Source organism: Podarcis gaigeae (genome assembly GCF_964106915.1).
Source record: "Podarcis gaigeae genome assembly, chromosome: 1".
Classification (NCBI taxonomy): domain Eukaryota; kingdom Metazoa; phylum Chordata; class Lepidosauria; order Squamata; family Lacertidae; genus Podarcis; species Podarcis gaigeae.
Window position 1 is genome coordinate 69,087,498 of NC_139678.1, and position 19,542 is coordinate 69,107,039.

The following is a 19,542-nucleotide window of genomic DNA, read 5'->3' on the forward strand; positions in this document are numbered from 1 at the left end:
GAGAAGCTCTATACAGTCAGCAAAAACAAGACCTGGAGCTGACTGTGGCTCAGATCATCAGCTTCTTATAGCAAAATTCAAGCTTAAACTGAAGAAAGTAGGAAAATCCACTGGGCCGGTAAGATACAATCTAAGTCAAATCCCTTATGAATACACAGTGGAAGTGAGGAACAGGTTTAAGGATTTAGATTTGGTGGACAGAGTGCCTGAAGAACTATGGATGGAGGCTCGTAACATTATACAGGAGGCAGCAACAAAAACCATCCCAATGAAAAGGAAATGCAAGAAAGCAAAGTGGCTGTCCAATGAGGCCTTACAAATAGCGGGGGAGAGAAGGCAAGCAAAATGCGAGGGAGATGGTGAAAGATACAGGAAATTGAATGCAGATTTCCAAAGAATAGCAAGGAGAGACAAGAAGACCTTCTTAAACGAGCAATGCAAAGAAATAGAGGAAAGCAACTTAAGCATACTGAATATTAAACCTTTTCTAGCATAAACTTTCTTTTTCCTCTTGCTCTATTATTTTTTTAAAATCCCTTTTATTTCCTTGTTCTCATCACTCCTGACGCCTCTTGGTCCTTTCAGGTTCCAGTATTAACTTTCCAAGTAGATTAATTGCTGCTAAGAAAATAGTGGTATAAATTATTAAGGGCAAGAATAAATATAAGCATACATATTTAAACCCTAAAATGCATAAAGAACCATCTGCTTCTTTTTATTGCAATTGTGGGTTGATTTTAATTTGGTTTGCAATCGCTTGATTTATACTCACTTAGGAAAAACCTGAGTTGCATTCTTGGCAGCTCAGTTAACTTTTTGAAATGTTTACGGAGATTGAAATCAAATGGTTACAATCCGAACAAATATTCTAGATTTAGCTTTCCAGTGCTCTTTACATTGTTGCTTGTGTGGTTTTTGTCATTTATTTTAGTGTACTGATGTCATGTGAAAACTAAATTAAACTAAAAATGCATTCAAAATCTAAATGCACTGAATGAATTGTCAGAAGCATAAGGAAAGTACGTACAAAATCTAGAATTCTGCAGTAGTGCTAATGCAGCTCAAGAGGAAGAAAATCTCAAACATTACTGGAGGCCAGTGGAAACCATCACAACGGTGGCAATTGTTGTTAAACAGCCTATGGCTAATGCAGGAATATGCAGGGGGCCACAACCTTGGCATTATCAGCACCATACTCTAAACCAACTGAGCTACCTGGCGCACTGACACAAATATACTGACCACACTATACCTGACTACACTGATGCAATCTGGGGTGTAAAGAGGCTTTATTATAATATAGGCACCAAAAGGATTGGTTAGCTGTAAATAGACATCTCAGATGGAAGTTTTTTCTGCTTTCCAGATTGTTTCAGGTTTGTTTGTTTTTTTAAAGAACTACCAGGAGGCTACATTTGCTTCTATCATGATTGAGTAGGGTTCTTTCTGGTCTTCAAAGCTCTCTGTGGGTAATCCTCATAATTACAGTTGAAAATGCAAGCTGATTAGAATAACTTGCTAACTTCCTTTTTTTGTTTCAACTTGAAGGATTGTTCAACGTCAGAGGAGTACAACATTGCTGCAGCACTGCTGCCACTAACAACTGCTTTTTATAGGGTAAGTTGTGGTTTTCTGGAAATTTGATAATAAGTGCTTGTATACCTCTATATTAATTGAGATCCCTTCTTGTGAGAATTTAGTTTTAATAATACCCTTTGAAGACCATTTCATGTACCCCCATCTGCATACCACACTTTGCAAACACACTAGTTTAAAGAACCAAGCTTGTCAGAGATTTGGTTGTCTTACTCAGAATTCATTCAATTCATGGTCATATTTAGACATAACCCCAAATGCATAGTGGGCTGGTTTATGTTACAGTTAAAAGGATGATTTTCATCAGCATGGAGCGCATTGAGATGTTTAACCCTTTCCCTGCCTGCTATCCCAGTGGAAAATTTTTACTAAGGAGGTTTTCCCCCTAAATCTGGGGTGTGGTGGGGATTTTCTTGGGATCACAGCTGGCACGGAAAAGGTAGCAGCAGTGCAGTGATTTGCACAGTGTGTACCAGCATACTGCTCATTTGTGGTAAACCAATGTATGTTTCTGACCATGGCTTTCCATTACATGTAAATAGGACCTAGTCTTTCTACTGTCTGGCTCTATTCTAGAAGTAAATGACTTCCTAAAAACCATCAGATATTAGCCTTCCCTCATTCCAGCTCCTTAGTAGTTTGCCAAGAACTTAAGAAGAGCCTATCTAGTCCAGCATTCTGTTCTCACAGTTACCTGTAAAATGCCTATGGTAATCCCAGTGGCGTAGCGTGGGTTGTCAGCACCCGGGGCAAGGTAAGTAATTTGCGCCCCCTAACCCGTGGATTTGCGCCCCCTAACCCTAACCCCCAGATGTTGCGCCCGGTGCGGCCAGCCCCCCCTGCACCCCCCACACTACGCCACTGCGTAATCCCTTTTAAGCAGGACCCGAGTGCAACAGTATTTTCTATTAATCTATGAAGAAATTCTTTTTATAGTTACAGATGCTCACAATAAACTTTGAAAATTAAATACTGTTTAGATTGGATGCATGTGTACCAAACTTTCAAAATGGAAGCAGCTTCTTCTAATCTAACTCAGTAAACCAGTGAGTTTTCACTAAAAACGTTTACTAAGTCAAGTTAGCATGGTTGTCAGGTAGGAATGCTGTGAAATCTGTGTCTTTAAAATATAAATATTAGTGCAAAATGCTTCATAGTAATCAGAAAATCTGCTTTGGTGGAAGGCTAGCTATGTGATCTGGCAATTGCTTCTTAAAGTTTTCATGAAGCCTGTGGCTTCCAAGACGTTTAGTCTAGGGGCATTGCACATGTGTAATTAAAATAACAAGAAAGAATTTCTGTTTACAATATATTGTGCCTCATGTGATGTCCGGTATAATTCCAGTAGTTAATACCCAGTGACTAGACTCTTACAAAACCTGACAGGGCAGGATGTGACTGAAGAAATCCATAAGCTCATAGCCGTCAGCATTAAATTCATGGACAACAAGTCAGTACAATAGATGCATACTTGTGGCCTGGAAGAAAATTTCATACAAACACCACTATAACTTCACTCTAGTTCAATTTTAAATTACTAGACCTAAGCAATCAAAAGAGTGTGATTCATCTAAGTCAGGAAGAGCACTCTTCACTGTGTGTAGTAATGTCCTGTGCAAGCAAACAACTTTAGCCTTTGGGGCAGAAAACAGTGTTTCTGTTTACCATTAGTAATACAATTGGAATTTGTTTAAAATATAAATAACTCGTAATTATACAAGATACAATGTTTCCCCTCCTTTTGATGGAAGACGGCCTATTATGTTAATTTTCCAGTGTTAGTTGTTAAAGGAATGTCATAGCAAAACAGTGCATGATAAATTTATGTACATATTTTCTACTAGCAATACTTCTGCCTATAGATTGCCTTTTCCCTTTTTTCAAATTTCTAGTTTCCACCCTGTAGACTGAGATAACATTGCTTGCCCTTGTGCATGATCTTCCATGGGAACTGACCTGGGGAAGATGGTCCCTCCTGATTCTTTTTGCCCTATGAGTTACTTTCAATGTAATTGACCTTAATATTCATCTAAATCACCTGCCCAGGATGTGGCTTGTATGCACTGTTTTATAATGACTCTAGTTCTTCCTGGAAAGCAGATCTTAGATGGTGGTACTGGGAAGCTGTTGCTCAACCCCATGGGCTTAGACTTAGGGATCCAGCACATTTTGTTTCCAGTGCTACATAGCATATACATGAGCTCTTGTGTAAGGATGTCTAGAGATTTGGGATGTGGTGTGGCATTCACGTTATGCTGATGATAGCATTTCCTCTCCTTTCCATTTAGTTCTAGAAATAAAATGGATGTCCTAAACAAAGGTTCACTTCAGTAATGAACTGGTTGTGGGTTAATGCTTAAAGCTGAGACAGAGATGCTTTTATCCAATAGAATACCTGGTCTTAGAAGTTCTTATACTACCTCTTAAGAATTGGATCCCCAACCTGAGATGGCTCCTGGCCACAACATTACCCTAGATAGCCAGATAAGGGATGCGGGTGGCGCTGTGCTCTAAACCACTGAGCTTTCACAGAAAAGTGCAAAATGATCCTCCAGCTGCGTACTTATTGTACATTTTAAAGAACTCCCCCACTACCACCAGAATACTGGGTACTGTAGTTTGCTAAGGGTGCTGGGAACTCTTGTTGTGGGGGGTAAACTACAATTCTCAGGATTCTTTGGATGGTTGGGGAAGAATGTGCTTTAAATGTATGCTGTATACGCAGCCTCACTATGTCTGTGCTATGGAGTTTATGCTGTTTGATCAGAAATACATACCAGTGAATTCAGTGGAATTTATGTAAACAAGTTTAGGATGGCCTCCTTAGGAATGACTAACTTTAACTGCACAGATATAATAAAATCTAAGGAAAAATATTAGACGTTTCATTGAGAAATTACAATGTGCAATTAGATTATGTAACTGACCTCTTTTAGATCATTGATTCCCTTTGCTTGATTAACTCAGCTAAAAGTTTTATATATAATTATTCCCTTCCCCGCCGCTTCCCCCCACCCCCGCAAAAAAAAATTACATGACAGTTGTTTGATTTCTCACTGGTCTATGATCTCCTCTCTAAAAAACGTTCTAATCAGTATTCAATTTAAGGTTAAAAATTTAAACACTGGTCAGATATTTTGTAAATCTAGCCCTTGGGATTAGCAGAATAATTCATAGTCTGAGACATTGTTTATATTTCTACGCCCTCCTCCACCCATGCTTTCCTACCTATTCCCCAGACAAGGCGTTTGGTTTTTGATTTGTGTACATTATTTCTGAGGAAATGGTTTTCGCCAATAAGCTGTATCACCAGGGCCCTACCTCATTTGCATACTTTCAAAGCCTTTTCCATGAAATGAACATACTAATGGAACAATGATTATTTTCATATGGTTTTTTCTTAGGCCATTTTTTCAAGAAACATGAGTCTTATTGGGTGTTCAATCTCATGTGCCATAATCATGTGGATAGCAGAGCTGATTGTGTTTACCCTGAGCTTCTGAATACACTTAGTATGGTGTCTGAATCAAAAAGCAACCTTAAAATTTCAATGTTCTTGCGACCACTATTTTAGCTAAGAGTTATTTTGCTTATCATAATGCTTTGCATATAGATGTAAGGCCACAGGTAGTCTTCAGTATCAATATTTTACCCATTTTAATCATGTTGAAATTGGCACACAAAGGAACATTCTTGGATACACATTATAGTGGCGCCTTTCACACAATAATTGTTATGAACATATGTCAGAGCATCTAGGATGCTCCCTGTTGGGGTTTTATAACTTGGCACAAAAATGATCTTGGCAAAAATGACCTTTACGTTATTTTTGTAAGTGTATAGAATGCGATTGTGATCTTGGAACTGGAAATTAAATATTTGTACCTTGCATTACCCTGGAGAAATCTGCACATTCATTGTTAAGACCGTACTAAGGCTGCACATTCAGAAGTGCAGTTTGAAAATACTGAGCATGATTTATCCAAGTAGAGCACTTTAAAACCCAAGGGTATCAGTGGGAGTCTTAGACATATACTTAAAATCTCTCCCTTCTGAAGCCAATGAGATTTAAAGGTTCTTTGGCAGGATCATGCCCCAACAGATTACTTTGCAGAGAGAGAGAGAGAGAGCACACACTCTTTTATATTTGATCAGGATTTCTTGTGCCCAGTCATGATACAAATGTACATATCCTAAATAAAAGAGCTGTAAACTGTATTTTTACACCTATGCACATATACACCTATGTATACACCTATGCACATATACACATCCTAAATTGTGATTGCAGTGCCCTTCAAAACAAGTCACGCGAGATGGCCATGCTCCTGGTTCTACATCTCTATATGTTTTCTATCATGGTGTGTCACAGATGCATTTTATTATTGTAGGTTATTTCCACAAGACTTACTCCAGCAACAATCAGATAAGATCCTGTCCATTCCAACAAATGTAGGAATGACCTTGCTCCCTTGTCCCTTTTTGTATAAACTCGCTGGGTGTACATTCTATTGCAGAAGAGGGAGAGTTCACAGTGTCCTGTGATTTAAAGAAGTGTACAGGATATTGTAGGAACTCCCTACAACTGGTAATTACAGATTAATAGTTGTTTTCTATGGGTCTGAGTCTGGATAAGCTCACTGACTGCTCCTTCCTCATCTATCTAGCCACCATTTCAGGGAGTCCGTTATTAAATCATTATGTGAATAATTTTTTGGTGCTTCTTAAGATTGCCAGTATCAGCACCAGAATCCTGAACTGCTGCAGTAAGCATGTGGTGTGCAATTAACATCTATTCACACACTGGTGGGGCTTTGCAGAGCAGCAGAACCACCATTGCATCCACGGCACAGCACCTCCCAGCAATGAGAGAGTAGCAGCAGCAGGATGATTGGGCCTGATCCCTGCACCAGCTCTATACTGATGCAGCGGTCAAACCCAAATCAGGCCTGATGCTGCCTGCAGTTGCTGTGAGACTGTCTCAGGATCCAGCAGATTCCAGGGCAGCTCAGCCCCATCCCATCCCCTGCCTTGGAATTTTGAGTCTTTGGGCTTTCCACTGGGCTCCACTGGTAGGCAGAAGGGGAAAGTCAGCACGGACACAGTGATGTATTTCTGTCAATGGCACCCAGCTGGCAAAGCTGGGTGCAGAAATACCTTGGCTCTGTCCAAACTCCTGACAGTCTGGTGTGAGCAGGCCTGGATTGCACTATTGTTTATCAATTTGCAGTTTGCAAAACTAGAAACAATACCATCTCAATAAATATTATTTCTAACCCCAAAAGAAGAACACATAACAGTCATAAACTGCAATACTGATAAAGTAAGTTAAACAGATAACATGAAACTGATAAAGAAGAGGAAGAAACCGCTTACCATGCTGCTCAGCAGCAGCAGCAGTTGTGTGGCTGTGGGCAAGTTGGTTGGGGGCAAAAAGTCCCTGCACAGCTGGGCTGTGTCATCGGAGAATGATAGGACTTTTCTGCTGTTCAAATTTAAATTGGCCAATCATGGCCAAACTGCAGGGGGACATTTGGGAGTGGACCTGGTTTGAGCCTGTCTTTACTCAGGTCTATCCTCAAACCACTTAAAGCTGTATGTGTGGGCAAGCAGGCGGTGCGTATGAATGCCGTGGAATTGCTTGATTGTTTTATTGGGGGCCAGGAAGGAATTTGCCTAATTGGGCTGGTTTGGAGGTTTTACCTACCTCACAGCAATTGTCACAACTTGTTGGTGGAAAAACGCATTGGGCCGGATCCTTAGTCTAATCAGATGGCGTGGAAAGGAGCCTAACCCTTCCCCCTCCTCCAGATCAAAGTATCAGGGAACCCCCGTAAATGGGTCCAAGGGGAAGAATTCTGACTGTGTGTCCAGGCAGGGGCTAACAGACCATAGAACTCCCTTAATGGTGTCCTCGATGTGTGTCATATGGGGTCCCTTAACCCAGTATTGACCCTGATGATGTAATCAACGAGCAGTCAGGTTGGTTGATTTTGGATACATACCCCAAGCCTATGCCAAAGCCTACTGGCATCTGCAATCAATAAAGTTGTGGTCATTTTCAATCCCAAAATGTTGTCATGTTGTTATTGCTATCTGTGCCCCATTCCAGCAATCTTAGGCTTGCTGCAACTGGGCCTGCAAAAAAAGAACTACTAGTACTTTAAAATTCATAGCATCTCAAAACCATACCATATATTTGGAAGGTTATTTTGACTGTAGTTAAGTAACAGAATCCCTTTGCTACAAAAGTATTTCATCTTTGTTGTTTCCTTTGACCTCAGAAAATGTCAACTTAGACATTAAGTTAAATTCCCAAGTTTTATCTATCCATTCATTAATATTAGATGTCCCCTGAGATCTTCAATTCTTTGCATGGTATTTTCTAGTGGCAGCTGCCATATAGGAAGAACATCTCAGTGTGTTCTTTCTTTATTAAGTCAACCATATAATTTATTAATAAATCATGTGAAATTTAATACTCCAATATCTTTGTTTTTAAATTTATAATCTTTTCCCATAATTCTTTTATGAAATTGCGCTTCCACCAGGCCCCTTATTATTTCCAGTGTTTCCCATTCATCTTAGAGTAATTCTTTCTTGTTTTACTTAAAACACCAGAAGGAGTTGTTGTTGTTATTGACTGTACCTGAGAAATGAGTTTCAAAGATAAGATGCCACAACAGAAAAGTCTGTGTCATAGAACAGAACAGCTTCTCATGAAAGGCAGGTTTATTGGGGGGGGGGGGGGAGAGACAGGCATTGAGTTATTCTGGTGCTGTCATTCAGGCTTTGAAAGTTAAAACCCACATTTCCTATTGGACCCAAAAATCAGTGAAGCCATTTCAAGATCAGTGAGATGTCTTCCAAATTCCCAGTTGCAGTTAGTAGCCATATTCTGAACTAACAGTAGTTTCTGTGCCATCTTAAAGGACAGCCCAATGTACAACACACTGTAACCATCCATAGACAATGTTGCCAGAATGTATGTAAGTGAGGCTGGATTTTCTTCGTCTAGGAGAGGCCATACTGTACCAGCCTAAATTGAGGGTAGGTATTTTGTGCCAGTAATGCTACTTGGGCTTCTAGAGATCTAAAAGTACTATCAAACTGCAACCCCATCCAGAATAAAAGGCTGTATAGAATCATATATATATACAGTTGTAGAGCTGAAAGGGACCACAAGGGTAATCTAGTCCAACCCCTTGCAATTCAGGAACCTTTTTCCCCAAAGTGGGGCTCAAACCCACACCCCTAAGATTAGGAGCCTCATGCTCTACTAACTAAGCTAACTCCCATATCATCTCCCAAGTCAGATAGGCCACTTGTCAGCATAATCCCTGTCTGATCAGGACTGAAATCTAATTTATTGTCTCTTATGCCCTTATATGGAACCACACCAAGAAGCTAGCTGAGAGGAGTACATTTAGGTTTTGTTGTAGGCTAGCAGAGGTAAGATCAGGGGAGTACAGGACTAATGGAGAAGCATGGATATCATTTCAAGGAAAACAATGTAGTCACATGGCATACTATTGATATTTTTGTGTATGTAAGATTTCTTTTTTACAGGCAGATCTGTTAGGCAGAGTTCAGCACTGATCTTTCAGTTGTTGAGACAGTCAGCGCCACTATTTTATTAGCCTGCCTTAACAGAGAAATGGCATGTAGTTTCCACAGAAATCTATTGCCATCTGCTGGCTGCTGTTTGGTTGCACTGAATAACAGTTCTAATGAAACACCTGTAAACTAATTCAGAAAGGTTGGCTAGAAATAGAAATCAGGGAAACGTCTGGAATAATTTGGAACTTAGGATTGTTTTGGGATGGATTGTAATGTCGTATGACTTTGTATATAATTGAACAACAGATCAAAATATGCAGTGCATCTGATTTCAGTGACCCTAAAAGCTAATCCTCATTTTGTAATATAAATATGGAAGGAATGCAATGCTGCAATGTAGGTGGAGTATCTGAAGTTTCAACAAATACATTAAATAGGGGGGGGTATAGAGCCATCTCTACATTATTTGCAGGAGCTTTGAAAAGACATTTGCTTTGATTTTAAAAAAAGCATTGTGTAATTGAAAATAGAGAAGAAATACTACTTTATGTACCTTGTAGACCTGCTTCAGATTCTTTGAAAAGCTACTCTCTACACACAAATTTCAGTGCAAATTTTGGAGTTCAATCAGGTGAAAATAGAGCAAACCAAGCTTACATATTCCACTATCCCATTGTTCTCACTTTTGGACCTTGTACCTCTGTGTGTCTTGGTGCAACATTTATACTCAAGAATGAGCCTTCTGTAAGATTTTGTCTTCAAATAAACAGAATTATTAGTGAGTTGCCCACTAGTTTACTCAACATGAATGTGTAGGAGAGAATATATTCATGATTATTATATGTACACATACATCATTAGGATTAGTTGTCTGTCTCATTAATGATTTTTATTGCCACAACAGTTGAATACATTGTTGTTCCTACTCTTGAAAATTAATCTGATGACTCATCGTTGTGCTTTCAGAAACTAGCTCCTGGAGTCAGTCAGTTTGTTTACACCTGTGTTCAAGATCATCCAATATGGGCTAACCAGCAGTTCTGGGAAACAAACTTTTACAGTGATGTGGAAAATCAAATTCGTTCACTCTATCTTTCAGCTAAGGAAGACAATCATCCACAACACTTAAAGCAAAAAGTAAGTAAAACAATAATATAGAAATTTTAATGAGCAAAGAAATAAGCTAAACTAAATCTGTGTTGAAGTCAGTTGGCATTTAGTTAAAGAAAATGTTTGATATTGTATAGTTTGTTGGGCCTTCTTGAATTAATATGCCAGGCAAGGGGTGTGTTCCTAAATACTGGAATTACTTCTTAAATCTTATGGTACTAGTTGTAATGAACTTGTTAATAGTGTGGGGAAGATTTAATATGTTTTATATATAAAGCAGCACAACTATCCAGGATAATTCATTAATACTCACAAAATAAATGTTTGCTTTCCTTTAGAATAGATGAGTATATTATCTTAATATGCTCACAGTCCTAACATGCATTACTACATGTTTTTCTAGCTTTGGCAGCACTCTGTTTCTTCTGCTTCAAATCAGACAGCATTCCCAGACAAAACTTCACCCTTCCCTTAAGAATGTCCCCCCGCCTTCATCAGAAATGGATAGTAGATGTTGTGAATATTGGTGCCAAAGGAAACCTAAAATGCAGATTTTCCACCCTGGTGCATAAACATAATTTCCAAAATAACTCTTTCCCCCAATAGCAGTAATGAATAACTGTGTATGAGTTTAGCTGCACAAATCTTGGAGCTTACTTTGTATTGGAACCCAAAGGCTAATTCAGCTGTCATGTCTTATCTAATTCCACAACAACTTTTGTTCTGGACCATTATATCATGCAGTATAATTGTATTGGCATTGTAATACTGTATATTTTGTACCAGGAGCATCTAAAAGTTCCTTCAGAGGCACACAGCATTCATGAAAAATAAAAATTCTTGTCCTGAGCACAAGCCAAAGATTTTCCCCTACCAGAGGTCTTTCCAAATTTAAGACCTTGGGAGGTATAAGCATCAATCTGGTCAATGTGGGGTAAAAATGTAAAATTTTCATCAAGATGTGTAGGCATAGTGGTTGGGGAGAAAGACCACTTGTCCACATGGTTCTGTGACCTGGCTAGCAGAGGGGAAAGCAGTAGTTATGGGGGGGCATAAGAAGTGGGTGGTAGTGAAAGAGAGAGTCAGTGACAAGCTTGTGTGAACATGTATGATATCCAATACATGCTTATAGAATTGTAGAGTTGGAAGGGACCCCAGGGGTCATCTAGTCCAACCCTCTGCAACGCAGGAATCTTGCCCACCGCCATCCCTGGTTGGGCTTAAGCCACAGATCTTCTTGCTAACATCCAGACACACTGACACATTGCACCACAGTACATTGACTACTTGTCAGACTTACCAAGAAGCTTCACAATTGAACACATCCAAGATGTGTACTGGATTGCTCTCAAGTTACAAAAAAAAAAGCACACTCCTTCCAGCCACTTTGTTACATGCTTCTTAAGAGCACATATGTAGAAAACTAATATCAAAATCAGCCCTTTGCTTGTGGCTTTTACAGTTACTTCAGCCACAGATAAAGTAAGTTTTCCTTCTCCCTTTCGTTGACTTGCTTTGAAGTCTTATGTCCAGTGCAGAGCTGAAAAGGCATGTCAGTGCTGCAGCACAAACTGGCTCCCATTTCATGTTGCTTTGTACAATGTGCCATCATTCTGTGTTATGTTGTTCTCTTTCTCTCCTTTCATTTTCTAACCTTTTCCTCCCTTTTGGGGGCTCATAAACAGTGTTGTGGTATTTGAAATTGGACAGATCAAAAATATGAAGCTGCATGACTCTGGAAATATACTTTCTGCTTGTGTGACCACAGGGTCATCTTTAAACAAAGGTATGCAGATTAGGCATGATAGCTGGTGTCAATAATATTATTGCACCTGTACTGCAGGTATTACAGGGATTATGCAGGGTGGGTGGGTGTTATAATAATTTAAGCTGGGATGGATATTGAGCTACATCTGGACCAGTGTGGCGTAATGGTTAAGAGTGTTGGACTATGACCTGTGAGACAAGGGTTTGAATCCCTACACAGCCATGAAGCTTACTGGGTGATCTTGGGCCAGTCACTATCTCTTAGCCTAGTCTACCTCCCAGAATGTTGTGAGGATGAAATGGAGAGGAGAACCATGCACACGACCTTGAGCTCCTTGGAAGAAAATTTTAGTACATAAATGAAATAAGTAAGTAAAGTATAGGCATGTCCTAATTGTCCTGTTATAAAAGGAACAGGTTGCATCTTTCCAGTATAGCAAAACCAGTAAAATGCCAGGAACTTGGCAATTCTAGACAAAGTAATAGAAGAAGGCACTCTGCCATCTTAGCGTGTCAATAATGTTCCTCTAAATTAGATGGACTATCAAACATGAAGGAAAAGCCATGAACAGGAAAGTTGCTACCAGTATTAACTGTACTATAGGGAAGCAACAGAGAACAGTGGTAGCAGAACTGGGAAATAGAAGCAGTTGTTGCACATATGCACACTTGAAGCTTTTCCTCATATTCTTCAGAAGTCTAAAAGGCTGATCATACAATTGTAGGTTCCTGCTGCTTTTTCCTAAAAAAAAAAAAAAAAGAGGTTATGTGAAAACAGTTGCCAGTCACCTTTGCCCTAATTTCTTTAGGCTACAATATGTTGTGTCTACGTGCCATCCACTTCGTTTACAGAGAATGACTGTTAGATTTGAAATCTGGCATGTGAAAACATGAAACTTTTTCAGTGCTATAAGCTATTTATAGCTACACGTGGCTCACTGACTCAAGCACTACAGAAGATTGGACAGTATCATCTGTGCCAGGCAGTTAGTTGAATGCCAGGCAGTTAGTTCTTGATCCAATTCATATTCAGTATGAGAACGAGCCAAGAATTTGCAAGCAGAATGAAATCCTAATGTATATATTAGCTTTTAAAACTGCAATGAGGAAACAAAACAAAAAAACCCCCACCAACAAGCAGATTAAATTGATGCTGTGTTGAAAGGGCTATAAGTGAATTAGACTTGCCTTCAGTATCACTCCATGTTGTGCATTCCTTTTTCTATGGATTCTGTAGGTATGTTAGAAATAGTTCTTTAAATTTTAAGACCAGCCATGGCCCTGTGCTTGCACAAGGATCTAATTTCAGATGCAATGGAAAGTAAAGGATAAGATAGGCACGACATTTGGAAATTGAATGTTTTTTTGCAGGCAGATCCAGGTTTTGCCCCACCCCTGAGCAATGTGGATGCAAAAAGCAAAGTGCATCTTGAGACATCAACCAGTAGAGAAACCTTTCTATAATGTTCTGCTGTTGCTTAGTATGCAGTAGCACAACTTGGGGGCAGGACGTAGATGGTGTAGAGGCATAATTTCCCACGAGCAAGAAAACTGCAACTTTAGTACCAAATCCTGCATTGTGATTCATGAATTGCACAGTGTTTTGTCTTATGTTTGGTTCTTCAGCAAAGGTTCTCTTCCTAATAATAATAATAATAATAATAATAATAATAATAATATTTATACCCCGCCCATCTGGCTGGGTCCCCCCAGCCACTCTGGGCGGCTTCCAACAAAACACTAAAATACAATAACCTATTAAACATTAAAAGCTTCCCTAAACATGGCTGCCTTCAGATGTCTTCTAAAAGTCTGGTAGTTGTTTTTCTCTTTGACATCTGGTGGGAGGGCATTCCACAGGTTGGGTGCCACTACTGAGAAGGCCCTCTGCCTGCTTCCCTGTAACTTGGCTTCTCGCAGCGAGGGAACTGCCAGAAGGCCTTCTGTGCTGGACCTCAGTGTCCGGGCAGAACGATGGAGGTGGAGACGCTCCTTCAGGTATACTGGACCGAGGCCGTTCAGGGCTTTAAAGGTCAGCACCAACACTTTGAATTGTTCGGAAACGTACTGGGAGCCAGTGTAGGTCTTTCAAGACTGGTGTTATATGGTCTCATATATAGTTTATAGGCAGCCTTTGTCCCCATTCCAAAAGAATGGAAATAATTTAAAACTACAGTATAATATTCTACTGTCTAACCATTTTCTCTCCTAGGAGAAGAATTCTGATGCCCAGGCCCAAGAAAAGACAGCCATGGACTTAGCTGCTGAGCAGATGCGTCTGTGGCCAACACTTAGTAAAGAGACTCAACAGCAACTAGTACAAAGTGAAGAAAGTATGGTTTTCAGTCAGGCAATTCATTTTGCTAACCTCATGGTATACCTGCTGGTGCCACTGGACACCAGTAAAAACAAACTCCTAAGAACTTCAGCAACGGGCGACTGGGAGAGTGGAAGCAATAGCATTGTCACAAATAGGTGTGTAATCGGGACAACCACATTATTTTCAAATAGAGTGATGTTTATTTTGCTCCAATGTAGATTTAACTGATTAGAATTGCTTTTTTAGCATTGCAGGCAGTGTTGCTGAGAGTTATGATACTGAAAGTGGGTTTGAGGATTCTGAGAACAATGACATTGCCAATGCTGTCGTACGCTTCATTACTAGGTTCATAGACAAGGTTTGTACAGAAAGTGGAGTTACACAGGATCACATCAGGAGTCTTCATTGTATGATACCAGGTATGAAGAGCTATGCTGAAGTCTTGAAATATTTTGAGAGAGATATATTTTGTACTGTCTGAGAAAAGATATTTTTGAAAAGAGCTTCTTTGTGTGTGTTATTTTCAGTTGACAATAAGGGTTTGCACTTCTAATTTTAGTCTGTCGGTGTCTACATAGTCATGTGAGAGCCCTATTCTGGGCTTTCTGAAAGCAGTTTTTAGAAGGGTGGAATTATTTTAGTTTGTTTTCTTCTTGCTATGTTTTGCTCATTTGCGGTGGTGTTTGCTCCCAGGAATTGTAGCAATGCACATTGAGACTCTGGAGGCTGTTCATCGAGAAAGTAGAAGGTTGCCACCAATTCAGAAGGCAAGTATTTTGGACTTTGTTTACACTATTTACATTTTAGGTATATGGCAAGTTTGCTCAGTTTTCTGTGGGGGTTTTTTTCTAATATAATTGGGGAGATATTTGGAACATTTAAAAGGATGCTGAAAAATATGAAAAATTCAACAAATAAGCAGCTTGGCTATAGTTTTGTGAAATATGAACTAGAGAAAAAGTATCAGCCAAACCTCTGAATCAAAATAAGCTGCTGTTGCATGTCCATTGTTGATTTAAGACCTATTCTTTATCAACCCACTCCCTTTTCCAGTCAAACAGCATCTAAGCAAATAATGCTTTCCCTTTTGGACTGAAGAGGCAAAAACTCTAACCCAGACACTGGGAACCTGTGACCCTCCTGCATTGCTGAACTGCAACTCCCATCACGCCCCCCCCCCCCGGACCATTGGCTATGCTAAGTAGGCAACGTTGGGAGTCCAACAACATCTGGAGAACCAGAGATTCCCCACCCCTGCTCCAGCCCATCAAAGCCTTGCATCTTTGCCACTTTTCTAAAAAGATGGAACTTATTTTACTCAGTTCTTACTCTTATCCTAGCTGAAATCCAGTCTGCCCAGTAAGCACAGGGGCAGAGGGATGTTTCTGACCATGAATGGTGATGAGAAATCTGAAAGAGTGCAGGAAAGCCCTAGGTAGACCAGATAAATGACTATCCGCCCAGCTGGCACACCTTATCCCTTCTATGAATGCTAACAATGTGATTGTTAGTGTGGTATAGTGGTTAGAGTGTTGGACTAGGGCTCTTTGTTAAGTCCCTTTTCTACAAAATACACCCATTTTTACAATAACCTGTCTTTTACAAACTATAGCTGTAATTTCAGCTCAATCCTTTTTAGTTTGACACCTGTAGTGTACTATGTGTAACACAGTTTGTGTATATATATATAAATCTTGTCTTTGGGCTCAGCCCAAGATTCTACGACCAGCTTTGCTACCAGGGGAAGAGTTTGTGTGTGAAGGTCTCCGTGTGCTTCTGGATCCTGATGGCCGAGAGGAGGCAACTGGAGGATTGCTTGGAGGCCCTCACATTCTCCCTGCAGAAGGAGCTTTGTTCCTTACTACGTACAGAGTTATATTTAAAGGCACACCTCATGATCAACTAGGTATGGTCTTCTTTATGAATGTTAAAATAAATTTTTACTTCAGAACACACTTGAAGCTAACCCGCAGTCCATTTAAGTCGCTTAAAACAAATGTGCCAGAATAGGATCAGTATCTATAATTCAACCTTTTGATCGGTATGAATTTCTGTAATCTGCATAGCTAATTAAATAACAAATTATTATAATTGTTCTCATAAGCCTTATTCATGTGTTCAAAAGAACATGTAAGGGCTTAAACTGGGGAGAACATACATGTCAGGTGCACTCACTGCACCCCAACTTTATCACATTGACTAGGTCTGAAGGGGGGCATTTAGGCACATTCAGCTGGACACATTTACAAGCCTTCCTATGATTGGGAACCATGTATTATCTGCCGAATGCACTTAGAAGCCCCCTTCAAACCCTCCCGCTGAACTTAGAAAGGCTTACAGTGGAGTGGGGACACTAGGCATATGGAGGGAACTTGGAGGCAGCATGCACAAGCCTGCTTCTCAGTTTAAGTCCTCTTTTCCTTTGAATGCATGGATAGGACTGTAATGTGATAGGCTTCATAAAAAAGTTTTCTTGAACTGTCTGGAGCATAGACATAAAGACATATATGTGGAGCATAGGTAGATGGATGGATGGATGGATGGATGGATGGATGGATGGATGTGCTTAAATGGCCAAACAAAAAATGTGATCCAGGAAATTGGTCAGATGCAATTTCCATGTCCTCAACTGTTATTTATGCATTTCTGGTCTTGAAAGTGATGTAGTCATATCCTTCATTCTCATGCTCATACTGTGGCCTAGATTGCATGTCAAGGTAGAGCATGGTTCAATACAGCATGCATAATCTGTGTTATCTGGGTTAATGCAGACCTCCTAGACCTGTCCTCCTCCCTTACACCTGGAAATGAAATTGGCAGCATTTCTCAGGTTTTCATAGCATATGAACCAGAGATTATCCTTCATAGCAAACACAAGTCAATTTCAAAACAAGCCAACTTCAAACTTTGGGCTATGGATCAGACTTTTTAGTTTGTTATAAACAACTATCCTTTGTTCACAAGCAGTAACAATCTGAGATTAAGTGCAAGCAAAGTAAGAAGAAGAAGAAGAGAAGAGTTTGGATTTGATATCCCGCCTTTCACTCCCTTTAAGGAGTCTCAAAGCGGCTAACATTCTCCTTTCCCTTCCTCCCCCACAACAAACACTCTGTGAGGTGAGTGGGGCTGTGAGACTTCAAAGAAGTGTGACTGGCCCAAGGTCACCCAGCAGCTGGATGTGGAGGAGCGGAGACGCGAACCCGGTTCCCCAGATTACGGGACTACCGCTCTTAACCACTACACCACACTGGCTCAGCGTAAATGCTGCTGAGGTCTCCTGCTGGGAGCCAAAGGCTTGCTTGGGCTCATTTCAGCTTATGCACATTTTGAGTCGAGAACCCTCCACGTGCATATTGGTAAAATGAGACACAAGGACACATGTATTTTAGGTTAATGGGCTAAAGTAGGCCGCAACTTTTATTGGTTACAGCATGCGTGTGGTATTGGCTTAGGCAGTGGGTCAAACAACCTGTATTTGACCCCACCCGCGCAGCAGGGGTCTTTGGAGGTTAACAAACAGTGGGAGGAGCTTGTTGATGCAAATACAACTTGACGCTTCCCCTGATGTCACTGGGGGTTGTTCCATGGCCCTAGGCACCGGCAGGGCATTGGACAGGATCCACGACCGCTGGATTCCTTTAATGGAATACCCAACGAGGGGCGGGGTAGGTGATGGCCAAACCCCACCCACCAATGCACAACACATATCCCAGTGCCTAACCGCCAGTACAAAAAAGTTGTGGCGATTTGCTATGAGGTAGGCGAAAAACCAAGAGGCTGGTGCCAATTTGCCAAATGGATAAAAACTCCTACCAGGCCCCCTGGTCAACCAGGGCAACCAACCAAAGTCCATAGCAAGGTCAAAGCATAAATATGACCTAAAGGGAGGGAGGGAGGGCAGGTGATCCGACGACTCCAGGGAAACAGAATGAGGCGCGGGGCTGCTGCAGCCGCTTGAATGCAGCTAGATCTTGCCCCCAAGCCAACCCTATTGGCTGGCCTGGTGGGCGGGGCGCGGCAGCCGGGTGAGTGATGCAGGGGGCCGAGTACACCCCCCTGCTGACGCGGGAAAGGCTCCCGCTCACAACACCTCCCCTCTGGGAGGAAGAGAGGCTTTATGCTAAGCTGTGGTTAGCATGACATGTGAAGGTCCTGGTTATAGGTTAGAGCTATCTACATTATACTCAGAAGAGACCCATTGAAACTAATGGACCTAAATTAATCATGTTCATGATTTTAAAGGATCTACTCTGAGTAGGAGACACATGTTCAAAAGACAAGAGCAACTACTCAAGGATTACCTGGATTACTCACATGAATAAAAGTGGATGGATGGATGGATGGATGGATGGATGGTTGGACGGTGGCATCTTGTTCAGGCAGAAATATTGAGTACATGACCTTTATTATCATTGGCTACTAGCACAATAGTTATGTTCTGCCTCTGCTGTTGGAGGCAGTAAGTCTCTGAATACCAGTTCCTGGGAATTAAAAGTGGGGTAAGTGCTGTTGCACTCATGCCCTATAGGCATCTAGTTGGCCACTGTGAGATCAAGATGCTGGACTAGATGGGCCATTGGCCTAATCTAGCAGGCCCTTCTTGGGTTCTTATATACAGGATCAAGAAGTTGGTGTTACATGTTTAAACTGAGAAAGTTGTCAATCAGTGTTTTTTGCTTGCATTTGTAGCAGTTGTAAATTCTGAATTACAGTTCATTTATCTTATTCCTGGCTAGTTCTGTGGTTCTTATGTGGCTAGTGTTTAACTAGTTTGCCATGAGTGTTAGATATATAGCCAGTGAATGAGAAATTAGTGAACTGGTTTCTGCAACAACTCTTTCTGCCAGAGTGGAAAGTAATTTGAATCTATATAATCCTTCACTTTATTAAAAGAGCAGAAATTTTAAAAATTACAGTATTTTAAAATGTCATGAGAACAAATAATGTTAACAGTTTTTAAAACTGCTATCTTGGGCTGATGAAAAAATAGCAATTATTTATTTAACAGTTATCTTATTTGTTTGTGAAAATTGTAACTGTAGCTTTTTGAGGATAAGAATTCTACTTTGAAATCTCTGTGAGTTACATAAAAATAAAGCAGTCTGTTCCAATTATTTCTACAGGCTGCAGAAAATAGATATGTAGTGAGAGCGATGCATCAAATATTTTGTCATTTGATGCATCACTTC

General features: G+C 40.4%; 1 protein-coding gene across 3 annotated transcripts in view; it reads left to right on the top strand.

Moving 5' to 3' along the window:
- SBF2 (SET binding factor 2) overlaps window positions 1–19,542 on the top strand; it is a 238,717-nt gene that overhangs the window by 178,881 nt on the left and 40,294 nt on the right. For all 3 annotated transcript variants that reach the window (XM_083724282.1, XM_083724283.1, XM_083724284.1), the window contains 6 exons: window positions 1,549–1,617; window positions 10,123–10,293; window positions 14,246–14,508; window positions 14,600–14,772; window positions 15,047–15,120; window positions 16,064–16,259. In XM_083724282.1, the coding sequence (XP_083580408.1) occupies window positions 1,549–1,617; window positions 10,123–10,293; window positions 14,246–14,508; window positions 14,600–14,772; window positions 15,047–15,120; window positions 16,064–16,259 (946 nt within the window). The remainder of the gene's footprint in view (window positions 1–1,548; window positions 1,618–10,122; window positions 10,294–14,245; window positions 14,509–14,599; window positions 14,773–15,046; window positions 15,121–16,063; window positions 16,260–19,542) is intronic.